Consider the following 20,534-nt stretch of genomic DNA (forward strand, 5'->3'; position numbering starts at 1 on the left):
AGAAGAACGGAACGGCACGGAGTCGCTGTGTTATTTACATCAGAGGAGGAGGGCGGGAGTGCAGGAGCCCGGCGCTCTCCCTTCCCGCAGCGAACACGAAGCGGGCTGGCACGCTGAACCTGCATTGACTACAGCTCCCAGCAGCCCGGGCACGGGGCTGCCCCGCCGCGCCGGAGCCGCTGCCCCTGCCGGGCCCAGCCGCGCGGTGCCGCGGCAGCGAGGCGGGCCCAGGCACGCCCGGGCCTTCCTCGGGCGCCGGCGCCGGACGCGCCTCCCTCTGCCCAAGATGGCGGCTCCGTTGGCGGTAAATTCGGGTAAGAACAATCTGAGCGTGGGGCTGCGGCTTCTCCTCCGCCTCTCCCCGCGGCCATCCCGCTCCGCGGCCGCCGGCGGCCCTGCGCCTCTCCTCCGAGCCCGCGGAACCGGGGCGGCCGCACTGGGCAGGCCGGGCGTGGCGAAGCGGCGAGGCGAGGCCCGGCGGGCAGCGGGGAAGGGCTGCGGGGCGCCCGGCCGGTGTGGGCGCGGTGTGCGGGAAGGCGCTGGAGTGCGGCCGCCCGTGCGGCGGTGCCCGGGCTCGGGCCGCGCAGAGCTGCACGGGGACGGAGCTCCGCGGTCAGAGCTGCCGCCATGCCTGGCTGGACGTACTGGGGAGTCGCGTCCGGCAGCCAAGGCCTCCTTGCTTACCGGGGACTGTGTAGCTCCGTGTGCATGTGGTTAGGCATCACTTCGGTATTACGCTCATCTCCTAGTGCTGTGTGGTGTAAGAGGCAAAAGGGAAATATATCCAGAATCTTACCCTGCTTTCTGCATGTAGTGCCATTCAGTAGTTAGAGAAAACAAAGCCCCTATCCCTCTTTAGCCTTCTTTTTGTAAGACTGAACCAGGTCACTTTTTTCAGCCTCTCATTCATTCTGTTCTCTGGCTCGCTCTTTCAGTGTCTAGCTCTGACGAGCCCAAAATTAGACACAGTACGGGAGTTAAGGACTCTGAGATGCCTAAATAATCATTTACTTGCATTTGCTGGCTACAGCTGTTAATAGAGCCTGGAGTCTTGTTATGAGCCTGTGCTGCTGACTGGTGTTCAGCCTCCTGTCTGCCAGGACACTTGGGTGTTTGTCTGTAAGGCTGCTCTCCAGAAGCTCCCTTGGTTCCCAGCTAGGAGTGGTTCTGTGTTGGGTGCAAGATGTTGCATTTACTCTTGTTGAGCTTCATTAGGTTAACAGAAGGAGAATGGAGACTCTATGAAAAAGGTATAACTGCCATATAGGCCAAAAGGTCTGTAAATAAGGTTTTGAATGTCAATAGTGACAGTTAATAGTCATTATTAGTTCTAGCTAATAGAATTAAAACCTCCATTCTTGTGGTAGGCAGATTTTACTGAGAAGATTTTTGATCTCACTGAATGGATTGCATCCCTGTAGCCTTACAGAAAAGCAGTAATAAATCAAAGACTCTTCATAAAAAACTATGGCTTTGTTGAAGTGAAAATTGGAGTAGTTCAAATGAGACTATTTGATGAGTTACACAGCAAGAGAGTCTATAGCCTTATAATTTAAAAAAACCTAGAGGAATAAGGAGTTTTTTACAGGAATTTTGAGAAAATGTGGCAGATGTGGTACTAGAACTAGTAAAGATTTTGCCGTAGGTTATAGTATATTGTTTGTGGGAACAGGCATATCATGTTTGGGTCTATCACTTGGCAAAATGTTCAGGCATATAAGCATCAACTGCCACTGTTGCCAAGAGAAGCAACTCAGCCTGTCTTTTCTTGCTGTCCCTGATGGGACAGTCAGCCTTTCTAAAATTAGTAATAATAGAACAGCTTAAGTGGGAAAAAGTCAGCATGGTTGCTGAAGTCCCACCTCTTTCTATTCTGGTGCCTGTTCCTTTTTCTGCAATAATTCATCTTTGTGCCATTGCAGAGCAAACTGGGTTGAAGATGCGATCCTGTTGAAAATCAACTCCTTTTTGGATTAGATATTGCTTTGAGAAATTAGACCCTTAGTTTGATCTAATTCCCTAGAGTACATGTGTTTGGGCTGATGCAAAGCAATGATGTGGTAGGGACAAGAGCAAACAAATGGGCCAGGGAAGTAATTGAACAGCTTTTGGCAGGCACTGTGGTTGGCTGCTGGTGTTTATTGGACTTGGTAATGTAGTTAGAGTGAAAAGACAATTTCAAGTGGAAATAAATCTGAACTCTGAAGTTGTGTGGGACAGCCAGTTACAGCTATGTGTGAAATTATGCATGCAGTAGTAGCTATTTCTAGGCAGGGGTAACATTGTAGGAGTTAAAACACTGATGCTCAGAAAAGGCAAATTTATATCTTTTTTACAGGTTGGCCTGACACAGCCATACTGGCACTGCTAAATTGTTGTCTCAGTCATTTGTAAATTCATGTGTAGCTACTCAGCATGAATGGCTTCACCATTTAAGTGTGTAGACTTCACCATTTAAGTATGGCAGTCTTTGATCTGACATTCTAGAGGTACTTTGAAGCTTAGGAGATTGGCATTTTGATTGTTGGGAGGGATATCAATTTTAGTTTGAGTAATCAAAGAGTTTGTGCTCTCTCAACAGAGAATGTTTTTCTCTGATTAGTGAGGCAGGATTTGACACCCCTTCCAGATGACTGGCTCAGTACACACCGGTTCATCTCTGACAGTGTAGGAACAATAAGGGTGATTTAAATAGCTTGCTTTTGCTTAACCTGCTTTTGGTTTGCCCAGCTTACTCACTTAAGTAGTAACCCTTGCAAATGGTTGAAACAATTTTTCTTTAGTCATCTGCTGTAATTCAAGAGTATTGTATATTTTGATTTGATGTGTTGTTTGGCTGATAGTGAAGGGAGTCCTTTTCTGGAGTGTTCTGTAGAAGTGGTAGAGTCATAGTTCTGAAGGGATTTAAAAGACATGTAGATGTGGCACTTGGGGACATGGTTTAGTGGTGCACTTGGCAGTGTCAGATAAATGCTTAAACTCAATGACCTTAAAGGTCTTTTCCAACCTAATACCTGTATTGTAAGTATTCTTGTAAGATGACTTTCAGCACCAGAATTTAGGTATAGACATAATCTTTTTTGGTTCTTTACTTCTTTGGATGCAATTAAGTTTTATATCGGACCATTGTTGTTTTTTTTATTTGTTTTGTGCCTTAGGAAAGGAAAATATGTTTTTCTTGATGGGTGTAAGAGTATACTGACATGCCAAGAGTAACAGTAAACTAAAAAAGGGTCTACTTATTGAAAGCAAAAGAGAAATATTTTGTTTTCTTCCTCTCTCTATTTTAAATACATTGTTTTATCTGTTCTTTTAGCTGCAAGCCTGTGGGGTCCATATAAGGACATATGGCAGACTGTAATGAATGCCATTTGGAAAAGGCAACCTGAAGCTGTTCATCGTCTCGATCAAGTTTTAAAGAAGCACAAATCTGACTTCATTTCTCTCTTCAGAAATCCGGTACTGGACTGATGCTCTCTTCTGGAATGAGCTGGAGAGTTGATGATTTCCTCTGTCTTGTATTGTTGTCTTACCTGCCATTTTAGACCCTGGCCATCCTTTTCATGTGACACTTTTGTAGTACATAACACAGATGTTTTATATCAGTCCTGTTCTGCCGTAAGAATACTAATAGTATTAAGTGGGAAAAGAAATACATACATATTGTATTGTGTCATCTACAGGATAATTTTATCTATGATGATTTTTTTTCTCTCATTATTTGAGTGCTGTTTTGAAAGGAATACTAAAAGTATTTGATGATACATCAGTCATGTGTTAACATTTTTTGTTACTCTTGTGTATCTGAACTAAAGCACAAAGTATTTTGTCTGGTTTTGCTCATATTTCAATCAGATTGACAAACAAAAAATAGGTGAACACATGACCTTAAAAAATACAGAATGTGTCTTGTTCAGAATGCCAGATAATGTGAAAAAACTCCCTGTTTCTTGGCTGGTGGATTGTAGGGTAGTAGCTAGAAATATATCGTCTTTCAGAGGTGCAGTTTCTCCAATAGGAGATGGCTTTTTTAAATTGAAAGGTCAGAAAATTTAACAGTCAGCTATAGAGTTTCACCAGTATATTTTAGCATCTCAGTTTAATGGAAAAAGAATGATGTAAAGAACAGTTGGGAGTAACACAACAGTTCTGATCAACAACCCAGATGTCTTTCACTGAATTGATATAAATTCCTGTTGAGAATTTTATCAAAGTTTATTTTCAACCACTAATATTTTGAGTAAACTAAATGTCAGCACTGGTTGTATAAGATTAGTTTTTTATGTTCCCACAAAGAGACCACTGCTGTCCAAGCATGAAGCATTTTTAGGATGCCTTTACTGTCTCTGTTTAAAAACACTGCCTTTGTTTTTATGATGACAACTTAACCTGACAGAACTGTATTTGTGAGGAAGTGTTAATGAGTAAAGCTTTATTCAGTATTTGATCTTGCCATTTTGAATAACTTCCGATGCTTGTTTCTCTTGCAGCCAAAAAATGTTCAGCAGCATGAGAAAATTCAGAAAGCAAGCACAGAAGGAGTTGCTATCCAGGGTCAGCAGGGAACTCGGCTTTTGCCAGAGCAGCTCATCAGAGAAGCCTTTATCCTCAGTGACCTCTTTGATATTGGAGAGCTGGCAGCTGTTGAGCTCCTTCTAGCTGGTGAGAAGGGAAAATATTCAAGATCTGGAGAAATACAGATTAAATAGGGCTTTCTTATTGAAGTGTACATTTAAAGTGAAGGCATGATACAGTGAAGGCCTTAACTTCCTATCACAGAATGTTCTTAAAAAGAAATTCTCACTATAATGTCATATGGTGGCAAACCCTAATGTTTGTATGCTCAGCTAATATAGCCCCCAGCAAAGGGGGGTATATTCTGAGGACGTTTTATGATTTACTTCCTGTATCATTGAATTGAAACATAATTAAAACATGATTGAGAATTTTTCCATAAAGCAGTGTAATAGACACTGATTCTTCAAATTATGTATTAGTTATATATTGCTGTGTGATTCTCTAATCTAATAACTGATTAGTAAGAGAAGTATTCTGGAGAGTGACACATTCTTTGTGTAGAAGATTGATTTTAGAATTATTAAGTTAAAATTGTTAGTTATTACTAGCTACTGTTCATTAACTTGAAAAATTTGTTAGAGAGGTAGATTGCAAATTTGTCACCTTTGGAAAGCCATCTTCAAGTCAGGCTCACTTTCTATTTTGAACTTGAATTTTCAATGTAGTTTCAGATAGAAAATTTCATTTTGAATAAAATATATTTCTATGATAATCATCTCAAATTGATTATTAAGATGAGTACGTATCGGTGGCAAATACCATTTGGACTAGCATTTAAAAAATTTTTTTGTATGTTTTAGTAGTTGAGTAATAATTTTACCAATAGCACCCAAAATATCTGTGATTTCTTTAAAGTGTCTGAAACAGATCAAAGTGGTAGTGAGTAACCACAGTTACTTTGAATACGATATTTATATTTCAATTAGAAATACAAAGATACAGAGCTGTTATCAAGGCATGTATGTTTAGCTCTCTTTGTCTATTTCTGTGCATTTCATTCACTAGGAGAACACCAGCAGCCTCACTTTCCTGGCCTGACCAGAGGTCTAGTGGCAGTTCTGTTGTACTGGGATGGGAAAAGGTGCATTGCCAATTCACTGCGAACCCTCATCCAGTCACGCCAAGGCAAGACGTGGACACTGGAACTCAGGTGTGTATCAGGGCAAGAAGCTGATCAAAACTTTTGGTTTTGAGTGCTTTTAGAACTAATTAGACTGAAGGGAATATGTATAGTCTCAGATTTGCTTTTTTTCTCGAAACATGGTGCAGCTGCTTTCATGTTTGTTTCTAAAGTATAATCTTTTTTTGCTCATATTTTTGTTGGATTATAGGGATATCTATTTTACTTTCAGTTCTTTCATGCTACCTCACCTTTTGGCAGTATTTTATTTCAGACACTGTCCCAGTCATTGTTGCTCTAACTATTGGTCATTGCTCAGTATTTGAGGACATTGCTGTGTTCTGACTTTCTGTGTACTGTAAAAGGGAATTTTGATCCTGGATTTACTTAAAAGGAATGTACTGTCTACTGGTGAACATTATATGCTATTATACTTATGCCTTGAAAAAGAAAGCGGTGCACACTGCTTCCAAGTTGGCTAGAGAAAGATGAAAAAATGTATTCTAGTGTAAATATAAATTGTGAGTGCAGTATCTGGAAAATTGTATTTGCTAATAAGAAAGCCTGTGAGTTATGTTCATCTTTTATATATAATACTTTTTTCCTTTTAATAGAAATCTCAACTAGCTGATCCCTGCCTAAAGACTCTGTATCCCTTCAGCATAATATTTTGAGGGCACTACTTACTGATTAGTGATACGTCTTTATTTACTCTCTGGATGTAATTAATTTGTATGTTTTTTTGTCATCAAATACATTTTATGGGATTCAGTATTTTAGACATGTTTGTGACTGGAAAACTATGATTAATTGTTAAATTTCTATTCTTTCCGTTACAGTCAAGAGTTAATTTCCATGACAACACGCTTTACAGATGACCTAATGGAGCAGGGTTTGACTCAGAAGATCCTCACACTTGTGTCTAACATTGATTTGAACAATGAATTTGATAAACTCCAGAGAGAGCGAGGATTGGGCAGTGAGAAACATCGCAAAGAGGTAAAATTCACTGAGCATGGATATTCTTCTGTGTTACTCAACACATTAGGATAGAGTTAGACTGCAAGAAGTCCTTTGCCTTTGCACAAAGTCTGCTGCTGTCTGAGATTACATGTATTGCTCCACAGCTTGTGTAATATCAGTGTGGAATTCACATTGCTTCCTGCATTTCTATTTTGCTGTTGCTCCCAGATGCTAGGGCATGTCTTATTTTTAGTGAAGAATTGTAACAGTAAAAATCTAAGCCTAATATTTACACTGTGTGTAAATTTCTTCTTTTCCAAATTCTGAAGTCTGTATTTTAAATTATCAGCACTACCATTATCTGCAATATTGACATAAGAAAAGTGAACTAATTCACAAATTATTAAAACAGATGGAAACGAAGTTGAGTCAGGTGAATAATTCTCTTAATAGCCCAATTGTGTTAATATGAATGAAAGCATTTCTAATAGTCAAGTGAAAATTGCTTAAATACAGTGTCATCTTTGTAGTTCTTGGGCTTAATTGACATTGTCACTAACTGCAGCATAATTTTACTGGCAGGAAGATTTTAAATATTATTGTTTTAATTTTTGATCTCATTTCTAATGGGTGATCTGCTTTAAAATCATTCTGTGTAATAATAAATCAGTTTATTTTCCATTGGATAAAAAACTAGCTTTACACTTTTACTATGAATCTAGAAACTGTGAAAAGAGTGTCTTTCTCATTTATCTAAATTACCTTAATTTACCTTAGTTTCACCTGAAGATTTTTTTTTTGGGGCAAAGGGAAGGTTGACTGTAACTGGGGTAACTGCCAGTGCAGTTGTGTAATTAGAGACAGGGGGTGTGCCTTCTGTGTGATCCATTTACAGCTATGTAAATTCTATTTAGATTGATGTCTCTTGGCCTCGGCAGGGATACTGGTTTGTGTGTAGTCATATTCCCAGATATCTACTTACACCTTTCATTAAATACATATAAATATAAATACAATTAACAAGCAGAAGGGTCCTTTTTTGTTTAGCAAATAAACCCAGCATTTTCTGTAGCTGCTGTGTTCAGAGTGACTTTTTGTTTAAGCCAGTCATCGTGATTGACTGAGAAGGAGAAATTGAACATGTTACCAGAATAGATACATTAACTGGGTTGGTTTTTATTGTTTGTTTGTTTGTCTTGTAAAGGTTTCTGATCTCATTAAAGAGTGCCGACAGTCCTTGGCTGAAAGTCTCTTTGTCTGGACCTGTCAGTCACCCCTGAGTAAGGATGACACTCTACTCCTCATAAGTTACCTGGAGAAGGTAACTGTGGAAGCTGATGGCTCCTTGGATGGCGTGAACTTGTCTCTTCTCATGGCTCTCCTTTACTGCTTTGATGTCAGCTTTCTGGAACAAGGGGCAGAGGATCGTGAAGGTAATGCTGGCAGCTTTCCCAGAGGTTACATTGTGCAGATGGATAAATTGTTGTTTGAGCAGTTTTGTTATTGATGAGTAACAAATTGGCAGGATTTTGCATGTGTTTTTTCCCATTTGTTTACTGAGTATTGGTTTTGTTTTTGTTGTTGAAGACTTGATGCACCGGCTCCCTCTGCTAGCAGAAAGACAGTACATAGCAACGATCCACACTCGGCTTCAGGAGTGCCAGCCCTGGAAATTACCCGGCCTGCAAGCCACTGTCAGATTAGCCTGGGCACTGACATTGCGAGGAATATCCCAATTCTCTGATGTGACAGGTAAAGTTCAGTTGCTGCACATTAGTATTCAGAGGCTGCAAGTGGTGTAAGTCAAAGGATCCATTACCTTTCTGAAGTGTTGTCATTTACTTCCTTAAAACTTTTTATATGTGGATTTGGTGGTAGTGAAATGAATTGCTCTGAAATGTACACAGATGTAGAAGTAATTACTTACTAGAGATTAATAGTGCCTCATTGAAGTGAAAGAGATTTTAACGTACTGGAAAATTCAAGCATTTAATTTTCAGTTTTAGTATCATTTGAATCTGCTTAAATCCAGAATGGATTCTTGATTGTGTTTTTTTTACATCTGTAGATGTTAGACCTCAGTGTCTTGAGATGATGAATCTATTCATAATTTTATTTTTTCCTTTCCGAACCTCACAAATCATCTAGCTTTCTACTATGTCAAAATTGAGTCTACTCCAAAATATCTAAAAAAGAAAATGTAAACAATATCTTTAATGTTTAAATAAAGTAGATTTGTGGTTCTTGGTTGACTGCCTTAGTTTTTTGGGGGTAAATGGATACGCACTGTAACATTTATTAAAACAGAATAGAGGTCATCATCTGCCATTAATTTATCTTTTTTTCAGTCTAGTTCTCCTGTATAGTAGAAAAAACAGAGCTGATAGAAGCATGGAAATTTGCATGTCTGTGTATCTTGAAATATATTTGTTTGGTAACAGATTGTTACTTACTTCTTCCCCTCTTGCGAATTTTGTTGCCCAGCTCTAGCAGAATTCACTGAGGCAGACGAGGCAATGGCAGAGCTAGCGATTGCTGATTATGTTTTCCTGTTCCTCACTGAATCTGTTGTGGCGTCCGAAAATTTCTACCAGGAGGAATTTTACATTCGCAAAATCCATAACCTCGTCACGGACTTCCTTGCACTCATGCCAATGAAAGTAAGTTGTTTGGGTGAGTAGCACTTACTGAGAAGTGTGGGCATCTCTTCTAGGTTTCTGTTATTTGTACAAGGTAGCACAGAGATTCAGATGTGATGCTCAGCTTGAGGTCCAGCTTCAGAAAACCTGTTTGCTTTATAGAAGCCATAATGTTTGGGGTTTGTGTTCCACACTGAAATAGAATGTGGTTTTTAAAACACTTCAGTATGGTGAGATTTGCAACACAAGCTTTTATGGTGGTAGTAGTGTTTGTTTTACATGATTAAAATTTAAATGGATGCTGAAATTCCATTTCAGTTTGGGTTTGGTTTTTTTGGTTTTTTCCTGCTTTGGCTCAGATTTTCAGTTAGTTGTAGCTAATGCCTGAGGACAAAGAGAGATGTTCATTACAAACAGGATTTTGAAATGCAGAATATAAGACAAAATCTGACCATTGACATGCATTCTAGTTTGATGAAAGTCAGTACTAGCTGTTTCACAGGGAATTGTTAGTAGGCAATTGAGTATAGCCTTACAAGGCAACTTTTTGTCTTAACTGTTGACAGCAGTGGTTAGCTTACGTCCTTAGTTATTTCTACTGAATCTCAAATTTTAGGTAAAAAGTAGTGTCTGTTTTGCGGGATCTTTGTTTTGCTTTGTGTGTCTGTGTAACCTTTGTTCAGTTTTACTTAAATCTCTAAGTCAGCATTTTAATTAATTCTTCTGCATAGTTTTTGCATTTATGTTGCTTGACAGTGATGATTTGGGTAAACCTTTTGGTTGCCTCCAGTATATTTATTCTGATCTTGATAATTAATTATCAAATAATTCATTATTTAACTTATCAACATTTTTTCTTGTTCAGTTAGTATACCAATTTAGCTAGTTTGCTTTGACCCTTTCCAAAGTTATTTCTAGTTTTTAATAATGTTTTCCTATTACTATTATTTTAAGCTTTTTTTTCCCAATGAGACACATTATTTTGCTGCTCATTCAATTTTGCATATTGAGATATGTTATAGACCATGAACTAGACTCTATTGACTGTCAAAATGTTTTATTTATGTGTTGAATTGGTTGCTTACTTCTGTTTCTTGTTCTTCAATGTCTCCTTAATATTTAACAAAACTTTTAATCTCATGTCAGTTTGCTTTCTATAAGCCTCTGTTGGAGTCTCATGTCAAAAGCTTTTTGAATTTAAAATTAAATGTCAGCTGGTTTTTGTTTAATAATTAGCATTTTCAACACAAAGAAGTTTAGGATGCTGACTAAATGGTTACTTTAAAAAAAAATTGCTTGCCATTCTTCTTGCTATTCTCTCTTGTTTTTCCTGTGGTATTTATTGACATGTGATAATGCTTCTGGCTGAGACGGAGTAACTTCAAAGTTGCATCAGTTCTGACCTTTTCAAGTTGTAAAGTAGCTGCAAGTAGGAGTAGTCTTTAATGGCTAAGAAAGGTGCAATCCACAGATCTATATACATGAATCAATATTTTGCATTCATGTTTGCATTTACATTACATGTTTCTTTTCAGTCCTTGTGAGTAATGGTCTAGCATTCTTTGAAACTAAGATGTCTAGCTTTTAAATTAGAAAGAGGAAAAGGATCCACCTTTTGGAGCCAAACCAAAGTATCTGATGCAGTCAGTTAGGAAAAACTCCTATGATACAAGTTGAGGGCTTTTGCTATGTTCTAAGGGCTTTGGCAGTAAGTTATAGTCAATCAATAAACTTTGCATGCAAGCTCTTGGGAGGGAGCAAGGATTGAAAAAATAGAAAATTGAATATTCTTGTCATGTTCGTGCAAGTACGTTTGCTTTCTTAGTTTAATAGGCCATGTAGACAATTCCATTATTTCTGTTTATTTCATTCTTAGCTAAATATAGACCACTGTTTCCTTTTCCACTTCATAAATCCTGCAGGTGAAACAGCTGAGGAACCGTGCTGACGAAGATGCTCGCATGATCCACATGAGTATTCAGATGGGTAATGATCCACCTATTTCCCTTCGGAGAGATCTGGAGCATTTAATGCTTCTAGTAAGCCATATTTTCTTGTAAATTACTGTGACAAATAATGATTGTGACTTTCACTTGTCATCTGAAACTTGTACCTGAATGATGCCATATGGTGCTGGATCTTTCCCTTTTGAGATGAAATTTTTTTTTCCTTAAGTACAGACACTTTTCTATAATTTTTCATATAAAGGAGTTAATTTGCTGCCTTGGTTTCTGATGTAATGTCATGGTTTTTATTATTTTTTAGTAAGCAAATACTGCATTGTTTCTTACATTTGAAGGTTTTAGAGGTTTTACCCCACTGTTGACAATTACTCTGATAAATAATTGAAATGTTTAAATAATTCTTATGTGTTGATATATTTGTAATGAAAGTTTGGGAAGACTGTTTTATATTTGCTCGGTAAGGTGACTCCATCAAGACTGATGGAATTACAAATTCCCTTATTTCAGTAGAGTTTTGACCATAAGCATACATTTTAAAGAATGATTTTGTCATATTTTTAATAAAATAAAGAAAATAAGAATAAAATAAAATGGAAATGAAAATACTTATATTTGTTTAAATATTAGCTATTAGGGTTGCTTTACTGCACATTCAGAAAAATCTGTGTTGAAAAATAGATTCGTGTACTGAACTCTGAGGTGTTTTATATTTTCTGATAATTTAAAAGCTTGTATTACTAGTCTTTTCCAAAGATTTCCTTCAGGTTATAGGACATCAGCAGGAAAATTTGTAGTGAAATGCTTTCTTAAGCATCTCATATAGCTATAGGAAACTTAAATGAAGAAATAAAAATTTGCTCTGAGAAATTTGTATGTTGAGATAGCAGATAAGGTTTCTAATTATGATACTACCTAACTTGTAAAATTAATGTATAAAGGTAAGCATATGGTTGTTTAAGGAGAAATGACACTGCGTTTTTTAGCAATGATTTAATCCATAATAGTAAAATAGAAAATTATTAAATTTTCACTGATATGTGCATTTTGAATTTTGCTGGCTGTCACTAGTTCCAGTTCTGTTATTTAGAAGCTGTGATTTTCAGAAAGTTTTAAGAACTGGAACACCTGCCCTGTGATGCTTTGCCTCTCAGATTTTTATAGCTAATCTAGAAGCAGTGCTTATTTTTGAAGTAATTATTTTTTTCTTCCTGGAGTTGTTACTTTTCTTGCATCTTCCTTTTTCTGACAGATTGCTGAGTTGTACAGGAAGGACCCCTTTAATCTGGAGCTTGCCCATGAGTACTGGTGTCCATCAGAGCCCCTGCAGACCTCCACCATCATGGGCTCCTACCTTGGAGTAGCTCACCAGCGACCCCCTCAGCGCCAGGTTATCTCCATTTTCTTGAGTAATTATTAGTAACTTAAAACCAAATTAACAAAAACCCTCAAGCAACAAATTTTTTTTTTGGTATCCTTATTACAGATAACCTCTAAGAAGACCTTACCTTTTTTCAGTGACTGAATTGCATGTGTCCTGCTCTGCATGGCATGGTGGTTGTTGCTTCTGCCAGCCATTCACGGTTGTCAATAAACTTAGCAAGAAAGAGTACTAACAAACCTCTTTGAAAATGTTGTTTAGGTTTGATTTGTTACAGTTGCTGAATGGATTCTGATAGTTCTCTTGTGTTTTTTGTGTGATGACTTCTGCATGCCTTTTTCATTTAACTGAGAAGTTAGATTCCTTAACAATAAAAAAACCAAAACTTTATTCACTGCAGTTGATAGTATTTTAGGGGTAAAAAGTCCTAAGAATATTTAAATTATTTAAAGTCCTAAAATTATAGTCCATAAGAGACAGAACTTAATATTAGAATGAGGATACAATCTAAGCAGGTAAAGTAGACATTCAAAAAACTCTTTGGGTACCTTGGGTTCTGTCAACCCTTTTGAAGGAATGTGCAGTGCTAGGCAAAACCTAGCCAAAAAAAAAAAAAAAAAACGCAAAAAATCAGACACATCCCAAGACTCACCCAGAATACTGGCAACTTAAATTAGGGCCAGGTGCAAGCAAGCCTAATGTCTCTGAAATGAATCACTGTGTGTGTGAGTCACTGTTCAGGTATATGACAAGCACATTGAATTCTTTACTTGCACTGTGAGATGTGCTAATAATACTCCTCTGGAACATTTGGGAGCTGAAGTAAATTTTATCACTAGAAATACAGAATTGCAGAGTTATTATATTCTGCAGTCACATGAGTTGTTTTGTTTAGTTTCTCTTTCAAACATGTCTCACTGAATAGGCCAGTCTGCAAAGGAACTTGTCTACCCCGCCCTCATTACGTTAGAATTTGTTTTCTGACTTTTACTTCTTAATGTTTTCCTATAATACTCAGCTTTTCTTTTTTTTTTTTTAAACACTGATCTTTATTTGTTCTAGGTTGTCTTGTCAAAGTTTGTTAGGCAAATGGGAGATCTACTTCCTTCCACAATTTACATCCCATACTTGAAAATGCTGCGGGGACTGGCTAGTGGGCCTCAGTGTGCTCATTACTGCTTTAGTTTGCTAAAAGTCAATGGCAGTAGTCATGGTAAGAGAAGTGACACTTCAGCTCTTTCTCAACTCCTTTTCTTTCCAAAAGTGCGAAGACTCATTTGAGATGAATTGTGGCCTCATACTTTTAACATTTCATTAGTAGTACAAAGGTGAAACTGGAAGTCTTTACTTGAAAATGTAATCTGAAATAAAACCTGCCAGATGAGGTAGTTAGATGTCTGAGCACCATGGGAGCAATTCACCTAGCGAAATAATACTTAAAAAAAAAAAAAAAATCCATGTCTTAGCACCATAAGAAGTGCAGAATGTCAGTGTTGCTTATTATAAAACAAAAAATAAGTAATGTCTTAAAGCTAGCTGTATTTACAAAATATACAATGTAACTTCTCTGAGCTAACTTTGTTCAGAAGCGCTTTGTTCAGTTAGAATTTTTGGATTCATTTAATACAATAGCACTTTCTCAAAGTAGGAGATGCTAGTCAGTCATGTGTCTTGCATCAGTTTTGCATTGGTCAAATTATTAAAAACCCCTCTTCTTTGAAAATAGAAAAAATGCTGCAAAGATTCCAATTCATAAAACAGAAAACTTATTTATGCTAGTTCTTCATATTAGCACTTTTCTGTCTCAAAAAAACCCATAAACAAGCAAAAGTCTCCAAACATAAATGATTAATTTTGCGTACAATAACTTTCCTTTGAACTTTACTTTCTTCTTTAGATAAGAAACTTTTAGTTTTAGCCATCCTGCTTTTCACCCTGTGAAAGAGTAGAAAGAAAATCTTGTCACCTGTTTGTCATTTTTCTAGCGGAAAACATCCAAGGAGCGGGTGGCAGTCCTGTCTCCTGGGAGCATTTCTTCCACTCCTTGATGCTTTATCATGAGCACTTAAGGAAAGACTTGCCAAGTGCAGACAGTGTCCAGTACCGTCACCTGCCTCTCCGAGGCATCACACAGAAAGAACAGGATGGATTAATTGCATTTTTACAGCTGACCACTGTTATAGTCAATTGGGTAAGTAACATTTTATTTGCTTTTCTTTGTTAAAACTTCTTTATTTCCTTGCAAATCATCATCATTCAGCTCTGAAGTTCTCCTTGACCAAAAAAAGTATGTAAGGAAAATTTATCTAGCAGTTGTCATTTTATTAGTGAACTCCATACGTATGGGAAGCATCAGGAGTAACTGTAATGACCAAACACTGAAGGTGTAGGTGAAGCAGAAAGAGATGATTCCTTTTCCTGTGTTCTTGGTATTGCTCATTTTCTTGCTTACTTGACTCTCATGCTGGTAATGGAGCTGGTAATGTCTTTCAGAAGTGAGGTATATTCACAATAAATCACTGTGGAGTAGGAAAGTTCTTTGCCTTTATTTATGAGTTTGAAAAAGCAAAAGTATTAGTTGAATTCAAAAGGAAGTGATAGAAATTTGGCAAGGGATGTCATCAGCTGTGAAAGTTGCCTCCGGGGTTATGGTTTAAAACATCCCCAAACCAAGGGTGTAAAATTATTTGAATGAATTGACTGGAAGAGAATTCCAGGAGAATAAAATTGCAGTGCATAATTTTGTATTGTGAGTTGTCTGTAATTCTGAATAGTGTATAATTCTGCTCTTAAGTACCAGATTTTGCAGCCTGAAATTTTTGTGATACAGTGAGATGGCCTTGGTTTTGCTGACACAAACACAAGACAGATCAGTGAAACTAAATATGATTTTTAAAAATCGTCTTTGGCAGAAATGATAATGGGGTGATCCTGTTTGAGCTGTAATGTCCGTATTGGATATGCATGGATAGAGGGAGCTCTTAAAACTAATATTTCGTGGCATCATTAAATCATAATCTGGGATGAAGATAAATTTGTTCTAAGGATGCAGGGAATTACCATTTGATGAGGCTAGAGGCTTGTTCCTGTCCAGTGGTTCATCTCAGAGTCTCTAGGGAGCTTACGTGAGTGATGATCCTGTTCTTAGACTAAAACAAAATGATAAAAAAGTTGTTAAAAAACATCCAAATGAACTGTGGGTTCATAGAAATACATAGAGATAGGAGTATACCGAATGTTTGTAATAGAAAAATGAAGAAAAGTCCCTCTACTCATGCTTGAAGAAGCTGCTAGAATGTAAGTACTTAAAGACTAATTCCATGAATGGTTGTCCACTAAAAAAAGCAGGTTGTTATAAGAAGCCTGTATTATCCAAATAATTTTTCTGTGTGGATAGGCACAATTTGAGTACTTGTAAGTCTTTATACTCCGCTCTTTGTTTAATTAAAATGGTTGGCTTTGGAATTGTCTGCTATTCATTTGATATCATGTGTACTTTCAAGTACAAAGAGTCTTTGGTGCTGAACCGTGAATTAGAGATTGTAAGACATGAGAAGCCTTTAAAGAAATAATCTGCAGTTCTGTTTTCTGTTTACTCTGTAGAGTGAGAATGCTCGCTTGGCTCTTTGTGAGCACCCTCAGTGGACACCAGTAGTGGTCATCCTGGGACTTCTGCAGTGCAGCATTCCTCCTATTTTGAAAGCAGAGCTATTAGAAACCCTTACTGCTTTTGGAAGATCTCCTGAAATAGCTGCTTCACTCTGGCAATCCCTGGAATATACACAGGTATTTTAGGATTTTCAGTGCTTAGAACTGTAGCATCCAAGTTAGTTGAAATTGCCAGTAGTATATTTGAAATAGCATTGCATTTCTTCCTAAATTTTCTTTTTGTCATTGTTGGATATAATTTTTTTCACAGTTAATGAATTGGTTCAAAGCAGTTAATGCTTTGAAATGATTTTGAAAATGGCAGTATCACCTCAGAGATGTCATTGGCTGTGCTTATTTGACATCAGTAAGGTTTCCTAACAGTCCTGTTTGAACTGTAATTGCTGCCTTATTTTTAGTTGCTAATAAGATACCCTGACAATAATGACATCTCAACCACCTTTGCTTCTTAATTTATGATATTTCTTAAAATACACTATTTTAAGAGATAATGAAGAAAATGTCTTTCCCATACCCAATATAAGGTAAAAATCGTTAATGTGAAAACATGATGCAGATCTTGGAGAATGTAAAGCTGGAAGCATACAAGTGTCAAGCATAATTCAGCCTCTCAAATAGAAAAATCTTGGCTTTTTATCCTTTAAAAGGATTTAGAAAACCTCTTCTTAGATCTAAAACGTGATGAGTATTTTTTTTTTTTACTCCTGATAAAAATTGTGGAGATACACTTTGATCATGTGAAATGTGTTGGTCTGTTTTCATTTCTCTTTCTGTTTCAAAGATATTACAAACTGTGAGAAGTCCAGGCCAGAGACAGGCAATTGGTATTGAGGTAAGAGAGTCTCTGTACTTTGGCAGCCTCTCTGATCATCTGCATATGCATTTGGGAAGCACTTGCAGAGGCTGCCTCTCCTTCATGTGTCCATGGGAAACTTTTCTAATAGACGCTGTTGTTTCACTGCTTTGTAATTTATTTTCAAGCCTGCTTGTAATTTCTGGAAAATTTTATCCATTTTTGCATTTAGTTCAGCTTCATACTAGTAACAGAACAGCATCTAAACCCTCAAATTCCTCATGAGCACTTCTTACTAAATTTTTCTTAAATTGGACTCACTTTTGTTTACGTCTTGGTATATAGCTCACTTTGCATCTAGCAACAGTGGTAAATAAAAACAAAATAGGTAAATGTTGAGGCATATCTTCTATTAGCTCAGAAAGGAATGAATATGTGTTGCTGAACTGAACAGTACTGATGCTTTGCTGCTTTTGCTCTGTTTGTGTTGTACTGTAGACAGAAATGCTGCTAAGTTGATTCACTGTGAAGTAATTCACAGATGATGCTATTATATTATTTCTCACATGTTTCTTCCTCCCACAAAATTTGTGATTTGTCTCCTTCTCTTTCTGCTGTCCTCCTGGGAAGGTTGAATTGAATGAGATTGAGTCCCGCTATGAGGAATATCCTTTAACCCGCGCCTTCTGTCGACTCATCAGCACACTGGTGGAGAGTTCATTCCCAGCTAACCTGGGAGCAGGTCTGCGCCCTCCAGGCTTTGATCCCTACCTCCAGTTCCTCAGGGATTCCGTGTTTCTCCGATTCCGCACCAGAGCTTACCGGAAAGCTGCTGAAAAAGTAAGTTCTGGTTCAAAATATTTTTTTCCTTAGGATATAGTTGTTGATGTGGCTTAGATCTGTTTGAGAAAGCTGTGCAAAAGTAACCTAGAGCACTTGAGAGTGTTTTGATTCTGTAAGCAGGTGATATTTCAACTCATAGATCAGGATATACTTTAAAGGAGCCTGTATAAATTATCTTTTAAAAAAGAAGTTTGTATTTCTAAATTTCAATTTGCTGTGCAGGATTCTGCAAGTCTAATGGCTAATGATTTCTGAACATGACATGCCCAAACCTACAAGTCACATTTGTCCTTTTCTCAATGTTACCTCAGAAAATATTTCTGACTTGCTTAAGCAAGGAATTTGGCTTTGGTTCTGGATGAAATACTTCTGGATGGAGGCACATGCTAAACTGAATCGTGGAAGCTGGCTATTCTTGATCTATTCTTAGCTATATACATAAGAAAAAACTATTTGTTGCTTATCCGAATAAGCAATAAATACAATAATACAATATCCGAATATGTATATTGTGTAACAGAGCTTAAAGCAGGTAATAAATCTGTTTCAATGTTCCCCTTTCACTTCAGAAAGAAAGCTTGGGCTTTCAAATTATTTGACACGATGAATTATAGTGTTGTTGGCTTGACTATATAATTTTGAAATGCTAGCCATGGTTCTGATCCAGTACATCATTGCAGTGTGTGTTGTGTTCTTTGTCATCTTGGCTTTGTTGCTTCAGTATCAGCCTTAATCTGTGTATTATTTGTTTTTTCATTATCTGCAGTGGGAAGTAGCTGAGGTAGTTCTGGAAGTCTTTTACAAATTATTGCGGGACTATGAGCCTCAACTTGAAGACTTTGTGGACCAATATGTGGAGTTACAAGGTTAACTTGTTCATTGTTCACTGACAAACAGAATTGTAGCTTGTTTTGCTCTGTTGCTTCTATCTTGGGATCTTGTTTAATATTGCAAATAAGCTGGTGGAAAGCTAGACCAAGACTTTAAAATAGGAAGATGTTAAAAATTTCCGCGTAGTATTGAGATCTGCATTGCTGACTCAGTAGGTCTTCATGTACACTATTTTCTGCTTTGTCTCTGCTGGGAGGATAACTTCTCTCTCTTTCATTTCTGATTTGGTTGAAGAGCAACATTTGACACTTGAACAGCACCTCGGTTTTGACTTGTTCCTCTGGACTTGTTTGGTCTCTATCTAAATCACTACTATTTGTAGGGTTAATTTAAAGGCAGCATTGTATTTGAGATAACTTTTAGTATTAACATTATTAATATATGAATTATTGAAAGTGGTAGCAGTGGAATTGTGACCTGAAGTAATTTAATTCTGAACAACTGTCCTTTAAAAGGTTAAAGTAGATTACACTTGCCTCATTATAGGCAATCTAGGGCTTATTTGGGCCCTAGAATTTTTTTTATTGAAACAAAGTTTCTTATAATGAATTCCATTGTGATGCTTGTGGATTTTCTTGTAGCAGTGCTGTGAGAACCACTTCTTTAACTGTAAATATCTTTTGAGTTGGAAGACCTGTGGGCCTCATACTTTGACAAAGAGTACTTGGCAGCATAACTAGCTCAGAAAACTTGTTAGCTTGTTCCTGTCTTCAGCTAATCCTTCAACTTGTTTGATTATTTGTGGGTTACATGATACATTGGAGAAGTGGGTTAATCTAGTTTTGAGTAGGTGCATTTTTCAGGCAGATTCAGTGTGTGGCTCCACACTGGCATGTCTTCTATGTTGGTGTGTGGTGGAGTTGCACACACAGAATGAATGGAAGAAGGGCATTTTTAAAGCTGGTGCCAAAAGAAACCCTTGTACCCTTGTTCTCATTTGAGTGTTAAAAAAGATACTTACTGTTTTCCTGCTTTTATCTATCACAGTTCATGAAGAGCCTAGATAAATCAGAAGCATTAGTCTTCTCTTTTTATTTCATATCACGAAGGTCTTTGAATTTTAGGCTAGTAGTTTTGTTTTTGCATATGTTATTACAACAGTCATAGGGATTTATCGTGGACATTCTCTTTGACTTCTGGAAATACTTTTTCCCTCATTCAGGGTCTTTGTGCAGGTTGCAGGGGGGACATAAACTTTTTCCACTTTCTTTTTAGTAAGATCTTTTTTAGGGTTAAATTTGAAATCGTGCTGTTGGGTACTGGAAAGTAATGGTAATTGTCTTTACAACTATTCCCAAACTTTGAAAATTTCCTCAATGCTTCTATATAAAGAAAATTTCTGAAGACTTTGTGCAAGGGATTTTACTTAGAATCATGGGGGCTTTTAGGTTTTGTAGCTTATGCTAACTTAAGTAAAACAGGGGGTTTTTATTGGAGGTTATAGTTTTTTTTTTTTTTCTCCTTTTGTCTTTAGGAGAAGAAATAATAGCATATAAACCACCTGGATTCAATTTGATGTATCATCTGTTGAATGAGTCTCCAATGCTGGAACTTTGCCTTAGCTTGCTAGAAGAAGGGGTTAAGCAGCTTGATACTTATGCTCCATTTCCTGGTATGTGCCTAGAATTCATTTTTCATTTTTGTAATTCATTTTACAAGTTAAAATGTATAGTAGGTAGGATTTAAAGCTAACATT

The 20,534-nt window shown here is 37.3% G+C and overlaps 1 protein-coding gene across 1 annotated transcript in view; it reads left to right on the plus strand.

Annotated features, from left to right (window-relative positions):
- The first annotated feature begins 236 nt into the window (after positions 1 to 236).
- The window catches only part of NUP205 (nucleoporin 205), a 45,099-nt gene continuing 24,801 nt past the window's right edge, over positions 237 to 20,534 (plus strand). The window contains exons 1-17 of the mRNA XM_063154790.1: positions 237 to 314; positions 3,317 to 3,459; positions 4,491 to 4,662; positions 5,584 to 5,728; positions 6,538 to 6,697; positions 7,866 to 8,094; positions 8,249 to 8,413; positions 9,146 to 9,321; positions 11,223 to 11,339; positions 12,514 to 12,651; positions 13,705 to 13,855; positions 14,628 to 14,833; positions 16,246 to 16,428; positions 17,093 to 17,143; positions 17,735 to 17,944; positions 18,714 to 18,813; positions 20,313 to 20,450. Coding sequence (XP_063010860.1) covers positions 287 to 314; positions 3,317 to 3,459; positions 4,491 to 4,662; positions 5,584 to 5,728; positions 6,538 to 6,697; positions 7,866 to 8,094; positions 8,249 to 8,413; positions 9,146 to 9,321; positions 11,223 to 11,339; positions 12,514 to 12,651; positions 13,705 to 13,855; positions 14,628 to 14,833; positions 16,246 to 16,428; positions 17,093 to 17,143; positions 17,735 to 17,944; positions 18,714 to 18,813; positions 20,313 to 20,450 — 2,512 coding nt within the window. The 5' untranslated portion in view covers positions 237 to 286. The remainder of the gene's footprint in view (positions 315 to 3,316; positions 3,460 to 4,490; positions 4,663 to 5,583; positions 5,729 to 6,537; positions 6,698 to 7,865; positions 8,095 to 8,248; positions 8,414 to 9,145; positions 9,322 to 11,222; positions 11,340 to 12,513; positions 12,652 to 13,704; positions 13,856 to 14,627; positions 14,834 to 16,245; positions 16,429 to 17,092; positions 17,144 to 17,734; positions 17,945 to 18,713; positions 18,814 to 20,312; positions 20,451 to 20,534) is intronic.

The sequence above is a fragment of the Melospiza melodia genome, chromosome 4, assembly GCF_035770615.1.
Source record: "Melospiza melodia melodia isolate bMelMel2 chromosome 4, bMelMel2.pri, whole genome shotgun sequence".
NCBI lineage: Eukaryota > Metazoa > Chordata > Aves > Passeriformes > Passerellidae > Melospiza > Melospiza melodia.